We start from the raw sequence: 16,143 nt of genomic DNA, 5'->3' as shown, positions 1-16,143 counted from the left end.
CTTCACACGACCGTTTTTTATCGACTCGAAGACGTGTAATACGTGCTCGTATACGTTACATATGTGTATATCTATCTATGTATATATATATATTATATATTTATTTGTGTGTGTGTGTGTGGTGTTGCGGGAACTTAGGACGATCGAAACGAGACACAAGGTGGTGGCATTTGTCTTTTAAGTCTCTCTCTTATTCTTTTTAGAACACAATGCTGACGAGCAGCAACTTCTTTCTCTTTCCTTTCCTTCTTCCGTTTCCTGCCAACACTTTTCATCTTTCACATTCTCGAGGACGTTCTTCTCCCCGTCACCGTTGATGATTACCTCGGAGATGTAATGATACTTCGTAGAGATAATGATTCTGTGGTTAATCTCTCTTCTTCTATTCTACTCATTCCCTTTTCTTCTTTTCTTTTTTATTCTTCTTTTCTTTTCTTTTTTTTTTTTTATGAATCTCCTACGAGCGCGTCGAAGAATCTTTCGAGGGTGATGAACATTTTGTTTTTTCGACTAAAGGAATGACAATCTTTTTAATGTTTTGCAATGTTATTCTCTTCGTTAACAAAATTTTAATTTAAACGTTAAAAGATATAAGATATTTGCGCGTAAATAAATAAATTATACTCTTTATCAAAAAATTTATAAAAAAGAAATTATATTATATAATTAAATGACAAATAATTTCATTAAAGTTAGAAACAAAACAAATTCTCATTTAAATATTTCAAATAATTTCTTCGTATTTCGCAATAACGTTAAGAAAAAACGAAAAAAAAAAAAAAAAAAAGAGATAGAATTTAATTTTGATTTTAATTACAATACGAACTTTCGTAGAGAACGCGAAATGAAAATATTAGTTAACCTTTAAAGAAAAGGTCTCGCCCCGACGATTACTTCCCCCTACACAACTTTTCTATATTTAAGTATTACAAACGTTGATTCATTTCGACGAAAAGCTCGATAAGAAAGTTTCTCTCTCTCTCTCTGTAAAATGATGTCTTTTTCTATGAGTAAAAAGCGACGAAAGCGGAGGAATAATGGACGTAGCTTTTTCGTGAAGCCAAAAGCATACCCAAATACATTCTCTCTCTCTCTCTCTCTTTGTTCGTTTTTCATTCTACGTATCCATCTCTCTCTCTCTCTCTCTTCGTTTTTCATTCTACATATCAATCTCTCTCTTTATCTCGTAAGGATTCAGCAAACCGAGCGATATTGCTCCGATTCAAAAGCACAAGTTTAATCGCGTGGAAGAAGACACGCGAATTTACGGTTTCGATTTAAGCTCAAGAAGTAGCGAGCAGCAAATGATATAATATATGCGAGCTTATATATAGAAATCTTTTTAAGTTTTCGATCAAAAAAAAAAAAAAAAAAAAAGAAACAGAAGAAAAATATTAAGAATATCAAACGAACATTTCGTAAGCGCGTTGTAAGGCGTTAGGAAAAATGTTCAATTTCTTTTATAAATAAAAATCCACCTAAGCCAAATCTTCATCGAAGCTTTCCCGGCAGCTTTTTATTCGAAGCTTCTTCTATTTCTTTTTTTCTTTTTCTTTTTTTTTTTTTTATTATTTCTATCTTTCTTTAAAATATTCACGTTAAATCGTATTTTGCAAATTTTTCGAAGTGGAATCGCGGCCTTTTTTTTTAATGGCGGATAGAAAAAATAAAACGGGTAGGAAAAGAAAGTTTGAAAAGAAAAATAAAAGAGAGAATGAAAGAAATACCACGAGGAATCGCAAGCACTGCGAAATTCCAAAGCTGCCACTCGATTTCCCGAGAGCTTTCGCTTTCAAACTTTATTTCTCTCTCTCTCTCTCTCTCTCTCTCTTCTTTTCTTTTCTTTTTCTCTCGACAAAATTTCCGAGCTTTCCTTCCTGCGGAAGGATGAATATAATTCATCCTCGAGCTGGCAAAATAATAACCGTCAGAAAGAGAAAGATAAAGCGAGAGAAAGAGAAAGAGAAAGAAAGAAATTAATCACGATCTTTGTTTTCGCGAAGCTTTTCCCGAGGGTGGATCGAAAACTCGCCGTTCGTAAATAGTACGCTAGAATTCCTTTGATAAATCGATTAGCAAACTTCTTATTTCTTTTCTTATCTTTTTATTACTTTATTTGTTCTTTGTTTCTCTTATCTCTTATCTTCTCGACTTTATCTTTATTTCTATCCAATATTGGTTGATAATATCAAATATTATCTTACGTTAAAAAATATTACGATATTTTTATTTAACACACAGGTAATTTATTACAACGAAGGAATTATAATTTGTCAAAATAAGAATTTTATTTTTAAATATTGAGAAACAAATAAAATAATAAAAATAATATTTGATGATTATATACGAGTTAATAATATTGAAAAATCGAAGCAACGTTTGTAATTTAAATTAAATAAATAAATTTTGTTACTTTTTTATTTTAGGATTAAACGATTAGAGTTACTGTTGAAACAAAAGTTTTTAATTACGTAACTTGTTTATCTGTTAGATTTTGGCTTGTTAGTTACGTGAGCACACAAAGTCGTAGAGTAAAAAGTTCGGATAAAAGATGGCGACCGGGAGTAAGCTCGAATAGCGTTACGCGATGCCATCCAGTGATAAAAAACGGTAATCAGACTAATGGTCGACTGTTATCTCTTACTACCGATTATCTTCCTCTTAACCGAACGAACTAACGAATACCGGAAGAGAAAGAGAAAGACAAAAGGGAGACATGAAGGGATAAAATACTTTTTTTTTTTACATTGAAAATATTTTTTATTATCTCGACATCATCACACTCCATCTCGATAATTTAAAAAAAAAAAAACACTTTTTAATTATCTATTGATTTTTGTTAACGAATCTTCTCTATGTTTCTCAAAATTGTTTTTTTTTTTTTTTTTTTTTTTCAATAAATTAAATTTAACATTTAATTTTTGCTATTGTCAAATGTAGAAAAATTTTTTTTTTTTTTTTTTTTTTCTTTTTCAATAAATTAAATTGTCGCTTATTAGTCATAAAACAGGAACAATTACGTAATCCAATTATTGTGCCTTTTAATCGATGTTCGTTACGTCTGAATGAAATTATATTTATTAAATTGTTATACGGACAGATTTGCAAATAAATACAAAATAGAAGTTTATTTTGAATGTATGTTCTATTGGTAATATTTAAAATCAATTTATAGTAGATATACATTAATAGCGGGTGTATATTATTCATAATATTTAAAATTATAAAATTAACTCAAAAAATGAAAACATTTTCGGTTACTATAAGTTATATTGCTTCCATAGAAACAACGAGCAGCTTATGCTTTTTATTAATTTAATTATAACGAAAAAGCAAAAATTAGTAACAGTAACAACAAAAGAACTTACTAGTAGGCAGGCAGATTCTAGATATTGTTATCGATGATAGGATAAATCATAATCGTCTGATCGTTTATTGGATCCTGTTGGTCGTTAACGAGCATGTTTGTACTTTGGGTGTTGCAGGCGGTACCGAGGCCAAAGATGCAAGAGCTTCGATCCAATTACCCTGAAGGAGCCTACTCGAAACTTTAGACGTCCTTAGGTTCGCAATCGCTATCAACAGCATACAAGCAGCTTCTGGTAAGCTATGAATGTTTTACTATGTATATGTTCTCTCTCTTACATTTCTAAACCGTCATGAGAAAATGCCAATTACGCGGGTATGCTATCGTTCCTTGAACAAGATTCGTAAAAAACTTCTTCGTTATATGTTCTCTCTCTCTCTCTCTCTCTCTCTCCCTCTCTCTCTCTCTCCCTCTCTCTCTTTTTCTTTTTCTTTTTTTATTTCTTTCGATCGGTTTCTTACACTTTTTAACTCACCCTTATCTCTTCTCCGTTTTCTTGAAAGCTTCGAATTAAATTTCCTGATTCGAGATATCTTTCGACTACTCGACAAAGAATTCCTCCTTATTTTCTGCCGATTTTATCTATCGTTTTATCTCTTTCTAAAGGACCTTAACTTTTTTATTTGGATTTATCTCTTAACGTTTTTTTTAACACTTTGGCATCGGATTATTCACATTTATCTAATGCGTGTTCTCTACTGAGAATCGAATAACGCAAAAATACGTAATTGTGATTTTTATATATTTATCTTGTGTTAGAAATAAATAATCTACAAGTATAGGTTGCAAGTTATAAGGGAAAATAATACTTTACGGGTTATCACCATTTCTCTGAATCTTCTTAAAGGTTTCTCGAAATCTGACCGTTCAAAAGTTGGTGGAAGGGTTCGGAGAAGGTGGTAAGCTTCTAGGCGCAAAAGCTCGTTTCACGGGATTTCAAGAAGGCGGATAATACCGAGAGAGGGGTTAAAAGATCTTGGTAGGTAGGAAAATTTCAACTCTTCTTTGAATATTTAAAGTCTTGAATAAAAATAGTCCAATGAATTTTCTTTGGGGGAAGATTAGTGTCATGTCAACGATGAATACTTCATACTGAACTTTATATACAACCAATCCACTAATCCTAATTATCTTTTATAATTTAATTATCTTCCCCATTTTTGTGAAAACATTTAAAACAGAACTTTACATTTTTAACAGAAAGTGGCATAATTGAGAATCAAATTTGATGTTTAATCATTTCTTGTTGTCATAAACTTGTTATATTACATTTCATGCAAAGCATATATATTTTGGACGAAAATGATATTTGGAAATGTTAATATTTAATGTAAATTATAAATTTGTTAATACTTCTCGCAGACACAGACACATCATATTCGTATTTCAGTAATCAAACGAGTTTCCTTCATATTACACAATTTCATATAACCTGATCCAATTTTGAAATGAAATTATTTCTTACAACTTTAATCTGTTTGGATAGAGCATACTAAAAAAGAAAAAAAGAAAAAAAAAGAAGAAGAAAAAAAAAGGTTATCTCGCCAATGAATGTAACGCGGCGGCGAGTGTATTTATTCACATATATACACGCGAGTGTAGATGTATGTGTTTTATGTATATATGAAGAGTCCTCTCATCTCAAAAGCTTTCTACAGAGATGTTAATTTATATTTTCTCGTTTGAGAGATAGAAAGTAAAAGATAGCTAAGGAAAGAAAATGAAAGGAAAAAAAAGAAAAAGAGAGATAGAGAAAAAGAGAAAGAAGAGTTCAGAGAGTACAGAGAGACGTTGAAGGAAGGACAGAAAGAGAAGAGGTTTGGGAGCATCCGCAAGCTACTCGAAAGCTTCCTCCTTCACGGACTGCTACTTCTTTCTTCAAAACTTGATCGTTCGTTGGTTCGTTAGAATATTCATAAATACGCGTTAACTTCCCCACCTTTCTTACTTCCATCAAAAAGTTTTCTTAACAAAAACTTCCGGCCCATTCTTTAGGAAGAGAAGGAACGTTTTCATGAGGGTTATCCAGCTATTAAAATTTTTTCGAATATTTTTCCATCAACGCTGAAAGATTTTCTCAATCTTAAAGGAAAGTAATGATATACTTTTTTTTTTCTAAAATAAAGAGTTGTTTAATTAGTAACACCTTTTTTTTTACGATAAGCTTGGAACAAAGAGCAAGGGCTCTTACATAATTTTTTTTATAAAAAAAATAAAAATAGAATTTCAATAATTGTATAATCATTTATAAATTTAAAATAATGTTATATATTAATAACACGATATTATCAAGAATTTTTTTGAAAAATTTAAACGCTTAATATATATCTCATCATTTCTAAAATTAATAATTTCTAACTAATCTTTAAGTGTTTTAATTTATAATAAATAAGACATTACATATATAGTATAATTAAAATAACTTTTGTTAAAAAAAAACTTGTTCAAGTCGTAGACAAAATTCAATATACATATTCAGACATGCACTCCGGATCGTAAACATATTCAAATAATGGGGAAAGAAAAGTGATATACTTATACATATACTTATATATGTGTATGTGCATGTGTACGGTCACGCACGTGGTAGTCTAGGCACGCAGCGCGTGGGTAGTTTCTTTATTTCAAAGTGAATGGCGTGACGAATCCAAGGAAGAAGCTCGTAAACCCGGAACTTTACTACCCCTTGAGTTTTAAGGTTGGCACGTAAAGGTTACTTGAATCTCAGTTCGATCGAGAACCTTTGGGAGTACCTACTATCCTCCAGTTTTTTTTTTCTTAACAGTTTCTCCGTAAGCACTTTGATAAGTCGTTTAATGATCGACGCTCTCAATTCCTTCATTTCATTTTATTCCGGATTTATCTTATCTTAACATATACAAAATTATTCGAATAAATTTGAAATTAGTTTATTGAACAAAGTGAACAAAATAATATAATAAATATATATTTATATATAAAAGATTTAATTATTAGATATAGCACACTCAATTAATTCGAGAGAGAAAGAGAATTATTTATAATTCTATTATTTATACAAATATTTAAATGTAACCGAATAATTTGTTACATCTAATATTTTTCTTGTTAACAAAAAAATTACGTATACATATTATAACTATCAAATGAGAATAAGACTTCTTAATAAAGAATTAATGGACATTTAGTCTAATGCAGAGAAGTACTGTATTCAATATTTTAATATAATCAGAATACTTATATATGGAAATATATTTTATCTTTTACTTTTTCTTCTTCTTTTCCGTTTCATTGCTAGAACCAAAAACGAATAATTCCCGTCAAGTTCATATATAAATAAGTTGGAAGCATAGGAGGTAGACTAAAATTGGATGGTAAAAAGTGAAAGAGTGAAATAAGGATGAGGGGTAGTATATAACGGGTAGATTCAATGGCGTGCAAGAGATAAACCGTCGAAATACCCATGTAGAAACTACTACGAAACGATGTCTCTTGTTTTTATCCTAGCTCGTTTTGCACAACCATTCGTTTCTTTCTCATTCTAAATACTACGTCTAGTTTTGAAAGGTTTTCTCATTTTACACCGGTTTATTCTCATTCAACAAATGACCTATCTTAAATACAACGAGCTTTTCTGGTATGCCTTATGAAGTCATTTATAAATAGAAATACCAAAATCTGTCTTAAATAAACACATTTCGATTCCTAAAAGATTTGTTTATGGGTACAAGTGTTTTTTATCACAAATTTTGTTTGTGTTAAACGATAATAAATGTACAGAATTGCGTTTGGGTTTATCTTTTTCTTCTTTCTTTTTAATATTTAATTAGTAATATTTTGCAAAATATGACTTAATTCATAATCATTGAATCATTTGTAATTATCTTTTAGTATTGTTTTGATATTTGAATAATCATTTAAAAAATAAACACACAGATATAAAAATGATGAGTAGAAACAGTCAATGTTAAATCAAAGAAAAATAAATTTTTTTCAATTTTTATAATTTCAGGGCAAGATGTCAATGACAGGAAGCTTGATGGGTTACGAAAACAATAACGAAGTGAATCAAGCGAAATGCAAGAAACCGTTGAAGCCACTTCCAGTGATGTCGAGTATAAATGCAAGTGGTGTCACTACGACGAGTACCGGAAAATCGTCAAAGAAAGTTCGGATTTCGCGTAAAAAGGAATCAACGTTTCGAGGTCACATTAATAGTCTTTGGTCGGTATGGTACGGCATCCTGGCAGTTGCATTGCAAATTTTCATCGCTCTGAGATACGCCAGGAGATTTAACAGTAAGTATTTATTATTTTTTCCTTTTATTGTTACGCAAAAAAAATTAATTTGAAAAAATATCCTTGGAGATAGGTCATCGGTGTGATATCAATTTTACTTTCAACACAATTTAATCATTTTGAAGAATATTGACTATTACTAAGATACTCAATTATCGTTTTATTTATTTGATTACTATCAATTAAAAATAAATAAAATGTAACTGCACGATAAATTTGATTAATTAGATTTTATTGTTTCTAATATAATTAACATATATATAAAAAAATTAAGTTATTAATATACTTTCGAGAATGAGTTATCCTGGATGTGTTTATCTGCACAAATTTATAAAAGGTCGTATTTTTTGTTATCCAGAAAATGTAATTCCAACAAAAATACTGGATAACTTTATTAAAACTCATCTTGGAGATAATGAATTTTAGTCTAATAGACGTTTGAAATAACTTTAAAAAAAAAAGAGACAGATTAAAAAATAAAACTACCTTTTTCTAAAGTCGATAAGATTGCGAAGAGGTATCCTATTTTGTTATTTTTTTTAATTTTGAAAATTTTACTCTCTTTCACAAGGAAAGAGAGAGAGAGAGAGAGAGAGAGAGAGAGAGAGAGAGAGAGAGTCACGTGTCATGAGCAGAAATTCATCTTAACAAGATTTAACGCGAGTTTTTCGTTTAACTTTCGGTCAGAACTATAAGCGCACACACGCAGAAACGCACACACAAGCATCATCACTGTCGCAATAAAGGAAAGAGCTCTTCAGAAAAGAGAACAAATTTTTTTTTTTCTTCTTTTTCTTCCTCTTCTTCTTCTTCTTCTTCTTCTTTGCGAATCAACCACGAACCATACAATCTCTCTCTCATAACCTCTCAACCCTAGGTGCACTACCACCAGGCTGCTGGTTTTATAGGATTAAAAGAGAATTTCCGTCTGCTAGAAAAGTTCGCGAACCGATTAAAAGAGAGGAACTCGAAGCTTTGCCGTTGCTGTTTGTTAACAAGACGGCTAACGCTTCTAATAAGTAAATCGAGAACGTGCACCTTTCTCGTCTACGACGTCGTCGAATTTTTTCCAGTAAAAGTGAATTAAGCTTGTCAAGATAGAAAATATTTTTCTCGTAATATCCCACCTTTCTTCATTCTTTTTATTTATTATATCGAAACTTTTTTTATCATCATTTTCGTTTCATCTCTACTAACTCATACTAAATATGCATCCTCTTCTTGCATATCAATTGTATATTTATTATTTACCGTACTTCAATAATAAATAACAAATTGTTCCGGTTTAGGAAAAAAAAAATGTCTACTAAAGAAGACGATTAAAATTTAGAACAGAAAGAAAGGAGTTTAATGTATGTATTTTTCTTTTTTTTTCAGCATATCTCTCGTTACCATGGCCGGCGGATGCACCACCACCAAAAATCGAGTTGCACGCGTGTTTGGTTTTAGCCGGGGCTGGAGTGGTTTTACTTCCGGTTTTATTTCTGTCTGCTGCCCTCAAACTCGGAAATCTTGCCAACGATGGAATTAAACTTGGTCGTCATTTAAGCGCGTGCTCACGTGATCCTCCTTCTTCCTTACTCACCAACAATCCTGACAACAGTGAGTGTTCTTTTATTTTATTTTTATTTTTTATTTTTTTATTTTTTACTACCAAACAAAATTGTATCTTCGGCCAAATGAAATCAACAATTTTTCAAACGTTTATCTATTAATTTTTACTAATTATTGTCAATTTTATTCCGATCATTTTTTATTACAATATTTAACACACTCGCATCGTCGGGATGTTTCGAGACAAACTTTACGCGAGACTGAAAAAATTACGTGACTGTTTTTATTATTTCAATCGTATTAAGTTAGAAAAAAAAGAATCTGGTATATATGTAACTAAAGGAAATAAAGAATATTTTTCAAAGAAATTTTGACGAATGCAGTAAATTATTTTATACTTTATAAAATGCAATTAAGTATCATAAAATAAATACAAATTTTCAACTTGGTACAGTAACTATTGATTTCTAAGAAAAATATATACACTAAAATCTCAATTACTTATTATAATATAACACAACAAATCAACCTTAAACAACAAATATCGTATATTAATTTCGCATAAAAAAAAAAAAAAGGAAGAAACTTATGTGATAACCTAATATTATCGGTCCTGATTAAAAAACGCGTATTATATTATACAATACAATAAGTCATTCGGACGCGAGTGTATTAAAAACAATCATATTATTCAAATTTAATATTTAAATAATAATTACAATTTCTGTGTGTATTATGAAGAAGCGCAACTTCTTGTATAAAAATTCTCCGACTACGTTACGAACAAGGCGATTGTTTTCTATATGTCGTATTATTTGTTGTATAATTTTAGTTTATTTTTTATTTGTTTTTTATCTTCTTCTTCTTGTCTCAGGCTTGGCGAATAATTTATGGAGACACGGAGGACCAACTTCTGCGTTTGTACATCTATGTACGGCTATGTGCTTCCTTCTGCCGTCTCTGCTCATGGAGGCGAGGATGATACACGCTGGATTTTTGCCAAAAGGTAATAAGCCCGTCGTTGCATGCCTCCTACTCGTTTCACTCGACGACCTCTCGTGTTTTTCTTTTTCTTTCGTCGTTCTCGTCGTTCTTGTCGTCGTCGTCGTCTTCGTCGTCGTCGTCTTTCTGTTAAATAAACGCGATAATTTTACCACTTTTTTCTCACGTCTTCTGTTGCATCCACAAACACGAAAACTAAGTTTTCCCGAGCGTTTCCTTCCAAATTTCCCCGAATAATTTCAAGATAATTACTTTAAATGTTAATGCACACGAATTCAAATGTCTGGAATGTTATTTTTGATATATTGTTCCGTTGTTTAAATCTAATTAATTTACTTATATGAAATCATGATTTGTTACACACACGTTTGATAGTTCAAATTTTGGATTATTAAAATACGAGAAAAACTAATTCTTCTTTTTTTTTGAAGAAGAAGACGCGTTGCAGAGAGTTACTTTCTTCGTTTAACGTTCGCAAGTAGTAAAAGCACGAATTGGTCGGACAAGCCTCTTCCGTGAAATCGTTGACTCGAACTACTTAAATTATAATCCATCTATTTTTATGTATAATTCAACCTGACATTTTTAACTTTAAACAATCCTAAAATTATCGAAAATAGATCGAAATATCTTTATTTTCTTGTTATAAAATATAACGTAAAATACAATGTAAATTGGGCTAATTAATAATGTACGAGAAACGTGTTTTCGATATTATCGCATTTATGTCGTCATAATAAGCTTCTTATTTTTTAATCTTCTTTATGATTAAATTTAATCCTTGAAAATTTGAGATTAACACGAATATTCGTCCATGTAATCTAGTCTAACAACGACACATATTATATTCATGTGTATAAACGTATGTTCGCACGAACACACGTATATACAAGCCTAATCATGATTGTATATCGTTCATAAATGTATTTCTTAACGGCGCGGCGTAAGTAAACTCGATAAGTTCCGGAGTCACCGAAGTCGCGAGAAAATTTAATAATGTCTCTTCCCATTCCTTTTCCAACACTCTTCCACCCCTTTTCACCACACTCAAACTTCTCTACGACACAATGTCGGCGTCTCTTGGAAAAGACGATGACGCGTACCTAAGATTTTTCATGAATATTATTTTCCAACTAAAAATATATTTTTTCAAACACAACATTAGTTTAATTTATTTAAAATAATTTCTAATGCACGAATACTTTTTATTATTTTTTCTTTTTTGTCAATATCAATTATTTCATTTCTCATTTAAATTTCAAATAAAAGATTCGAGAGGGTGGGAGGGAGGAGGGAAATAAGTTGAATTAAGAAAAAAGACATAAGCAAATGATAGCAATCAAGAATAGATTAACCTACTTCCCTTATTTACGAGTAAAATTAGATTTACAATTAAGTATTATCCTACAATTTAATCCACAACTAACTGTGTGAATTATATACGTTGAAATTATATCTGATTATTATTATCAACAAGAGAATATGTTGAAATTTTAGTCTAATTGATTTAGTAACTAATAAGTTTCTTTGAATAAGAAAGGAATAAATGGAAACTCGAAATGAAGTTCGCGAGATGTAGCCTGTCTAATTTAGATAGGAGCTTATCATACTTTAGCACGAATCGGCCATTAATATAAATCTTACAAGATAATAACAATGTGGAATGGTCAAGCACCCGACAAATCATTATGGCGTGTATTATGCTCATAAATTAGTTTCACTCTTGACGATTCTCTGTGTCCGTAGTTTTCTTTTTTTGTGCGAGAAGAAATAGGGGAATACTTTAATTATTTGAATAGACTGTTGGTCGACACCCTCGTTATACCGCTTGCTATACACCACAATCATTTCCCTCCCGCAACCTCTCTCGATTCACCCTCTTGTAAATGGAACAACATGCGTAGCTTTACTTTCACTATCCCTAACTCGATTCGTTTCTTGCACCACCATCACAACTACCAACTGCTATCTGTCTTTCGTATTTGATACATCATAACTTAATATTATGGTGTGTGTGTTGCAATTTTCAAACTGTCCTCCCTCAAAATCCTCCACTCTTTTTCTATTCTGAGAGTCACAAATACTCTCACGTATACTCAATTTCAAACGATAAAAACACCATAACTTCAGTCTAGTCTCTCTAACTAACATCGTAAACGTTATTAAGTTATAAACGTTATTACACCAAAGCGATCGTTTCTTTTAACACAAATTAAGTTTGATCGACTTTTTACCTCCTTTTTTTTTCTTCAATACTTTCAAATAACGAGAAGTAGTTTTTTTTTTTTTAATGGTGCAAGTAAATCAAATTAATGAATTGAATTAATAATTTGTATTATTTAAAAAAAAAAAAAAAATAAATAAATAAAGACATTTTCTTATTCATGCTAAATTATGCAATAATTTATATTAACAAATTGTTAGTAAAGTGTGTATCTTTTATTTATTTGTTTTCTTTTTCATTTGAAAAATGTTATTGTCGAATGATTCTAGACAATTTCTCGTACCTAAATGTCGACGTATTACCTCCAAATTGAGGAAAAGAGAGAGAGAGAGAGAGAGAGAAATAGAAGGAGCTATGGGTAGGTAAAGTGCTCAGAATGTTACGGTAGGACTCGCAAATATCATTTGCTGCGCGCATTAAGCTCGTTCATAATTACGACAAAGTGACGTATGTACGCTCGAATAGGATAGAAGTACATCGTTGTATGTATATTTATGGCTATATATATATATATATATATATATTTATATACGTGTACATATATATAAGAATATATATTATACATTATACATATACAGGAGACTTTCGTAACGAGTGTACAACACAGTGGGAAAGAGTCTGACGAGAAGCAACAAATTGTTAGTCCTTTAAACGTTGGAGTGGGAAAAATTATGACGACTTAAATACGTTCTGCTTAATTACTCTCGTAGACAAAGTCATTTGCCTGGTTAGCTGATTTCAATTCATAAATTGTCTTGATTTATTACTAGACGTTTATAAAAAAAAAAAAACGTTATTTAATAAGATTATTATTATTAAGGGAAGCTTTACTTAAATCTATTGTACCTTGTTGATAAAAAAATATTTATCGGTTGTTAAAAAGCAAAATATTCGAAATTTTTTTTATAATCAGAAGAAGATATTTCGTTTGAGATAAATTATTTCAGATACTACAATTATTTGATTTCGATAAGAGAAATATTTGGGTATTCATTATTTTTTTTATTTTATTTTGACAATGTTATAAATATAATTAACAATTTTTTAAAAATATTTTCTTTACGACAACACTCTTTTCGAATCTTTTTCAATTGCATTTTTTTTACAGCAATCTAAAACGTAATAAAAAATATTTCATGAACGAAAATACTTTAAGCTTACCAACTAGAAAATTACTTTCTTCCTCCTTGGAGTGTAATTTATCAGAAAAATATCTAAGCGTTAATATCATGCTTCTCACTCGTCTCATAAAAAAAGGATTTTCTGAAACGAAAGCTCGTAGAAGCTCGCGTCTTTATAGTCCTCAAAAGGAGCTTTAACAACACTTTTTACTCTCACAATAATAAGAAGTCATCATATTTTTTCTTGTGCATTGAATATAAAATATCTTACGATTTGAGTTTTCTTTCTCACTCTCTCTCTCTCTTTAACGTTAAGTCTCACCTTAGGTAAGGTGCACCTCCACCAGGAGGCAAATCTCCTTCAACAATATTGTTATTTTAGCAAACATCAAAGCAAACATGAAAAAAAAAGAAACGCTTTTACTTCTCAGTCCAATCTTATGTAATCTTTATTGACCACACGCTCATACCATGCTCATCGTTCTTATGGCAAATTGGAAAAGATATTTATCATGAAATTCGAAGGGTAGGTAAGAAAGGGATCTAGCAAGTCATGCGTGTGAGCATCTTTAGGGTTCGAAATTTGATAAGAAATAAATCGTGAACGGCTATCCATTAGTATTATTGATCAATGCGTTTTATATCTCGAACAAAACTAGATTCCAATAAATATTCGTTTTATTTTATTCAAAATAATCTCGCGATTAGAATATAATATTATAGATTACGATATTTATATTCAAGTTGAGAAAGAAATTTATTCTGGAAAATAATTTCTTAAAAATATTAGTTAACAATTTATATGGATAATTTACTTTCGAATAGTTACTTATTCTTATAAATATATTTGTCCAGACTTATTTTAAATCATTTTCTGATTATCTAGTATATGATATTTATGGATTCATTCTAAAAATATATAAATTATATTACACAATTTTTATGAAAAAAATTTTCTGATGACATTTTTTTGCGTATGATTTCATTTAAGGATGCCCTAAATACGGTTAATTAGATATTAGATACATATTGAGTCTTGTAGATATCTGTTTTAGAGAACTAGTCGAAGTCAGTAGAAAGTGTGGCTTGGCAAACTACCATAGTGATACGGTGGTCGAGGCAATCAGGAATTTCCCTAAAGCAGTCTGACTTAAACGAGCCAGCGTCGACGAAGTTGCCAACTTGTGGGTATAATGTGGGCACACGTATACACATCCACATAAATACGTAAGAGCACATTAATGTAAGCGTAGGAAATCCTGAGTTTACGAAGGTAAACCTAACGAGTAAGAGTGAGAGGGAAAGAGATAGAGAAAGGTTGAGAAGTTCTTAGAATAAACACGTGAAACATGCGAAAGTCGAACGGGCAAAGTTCACCAAGAAGCTTGGCAATGAATATTTTAAGAATCTTCATAATTCCCATTAAATTATTCCAAGGAAAAGGAAACAAAAAATAAACACGAAAGGTATGCATTTACGATAATAATCATTTCGACGGAAAATCTTTTTTAAAAGATGTCACGTGATGTGGGAAAATTAAAACGTGTCTGTAAAAGGACACGTTATATATTCATTTTCTTTCAAGACACGTTACGACTACCCCTATTTCTGATACGCCCATTAAAAAGGGTAGTTTACGAGATTAAACTTACTTCGATATTTATTACAAAAATATTCATATAAAATATAATAATTTAATATAATACACGCGTGTGGTTGTGTATATAGAAGAATAAATATGTCCTTAAACATATCAATTTATACTAAACTTCAGGAAGATTTGTCGACTAACTTCATGGTGTTAATTGTTTCGTGACATTTGATGCGCGCGCATCGTAAAATTTCACTCTGATCATTTGTTCCCAAACGCACACCGAAAGAAGTATAACTTCAAAAAGAAAAAAAACAAAATAATCGATTGAAAAATATATTGTAAAAGCAAAATCATACTTTAAATGTGACATATATATACGAGTTCGAAAGGATACAAAAATATATATTTAATATTTTTCATAATAATTAATATTTTATCAAATATTTGTTTTTTTAAGAAAGGTAATAATTTTCGGATCTGTAGACTAACCTTTTTCTATTTATCTATATGTGTGTGTGTGCCTCTAATACATAAAAACACAAACGTGCTTACTATAGTTTGCCTTGAAGCGACAGAGATGTGCTGAGTAATGCTCAGAGCTCGGGCTAACACGGTGATCATTAATCTTCTTGCATGCAAGGAGATTAAAGGCTCACACGAAGCTTCTCCGATCTCGCGAATAAGATCGATACCGAAGTGCAAAGTTCATTATTGCGAAGGCTATGTTCCTCGAAGTCCTCATTTAACGATTCTACTAGTTTTCATAGGAAAAATATTCTTCAAACTCTACCTTCTGAATAATATTTTTCTTTCTTTATTGCATGAACAATTTATTAGGTCGTTCCGAATTTTTTATACTTTTTTTCTATCTCCAAGAATATAATCAGATGAAAGGATATATAAATAAATTAAAAATTCGTTTGTTTTCTACTCTTCGGTATAACATATTATTTCGCATAATGATATCAATCAAAGTCAACATAAATTAATACTAAAAAAAGAAA

At 30.6% G+C, this 16,143-nt stretch overlaps 1 protein-coding gene across 9 annotated transcripts in view; it reads left to right on the top strand.

The window, feature by feature from the left end:
* LOC106784729 (protein tincar) overlaps positions 1-16,143 on the top strand; it is a 153,943-nt gene that overhangs the window by 116,380 nt on the left and 21,420 nt on the right. For 8 of the 9 annotated variants that reach the window (XM_014744569.1, XM_014744574.1, XM_014744573.1 and 5 more), the window contains 4 exons: positions 3,486-3,602; positions 7,359-7,644; positions 9,022-9,246; positions 10,073-10,204. In XM_014744569.1, coding sequence (XP_014600055.1) covers positions 7,365-7,644; positions 9,022-9,246; positions 10,073-10,204 — 637 coding nt within the window. In that variant the 5' untranslated portion in view covers positions 3,486-3,602; positions 7,359-7,364. Of the gene's footprint in view, positions 1-3,485; positions 3,603-4,214; positions 4,347-7,358; positions 7,645-9,021; positions 9,247-10,072; positions 10,205-16,143 lie in introns of all 9 variants that reach the window. The other variant, XM_014744568.1, reaches the window with a different exon arrangement.

The sequence above is a fragment of the Polistes canadensis genome, unplaced genomic scaffold (genome assembly GCF_001313835.1).
Source record: "Polistes canadensis isolate GaletaPanama2010 unplaced genomic scaffold, ASM131383v1 scaffold_39, whole genome shotgun sequence".
NCBI classification, from domain to species: Eukaryota; Metazoa; Arthropoda; class Insecta; order Hymenoptera; family Vespidae; genus Polistes; species Polistes canadensis.
The sequence above is the reverse complement of the archived record's forward strand: the minus strand, read 5'-3'. Positions and strand labels throughout refer to the sequence as shown.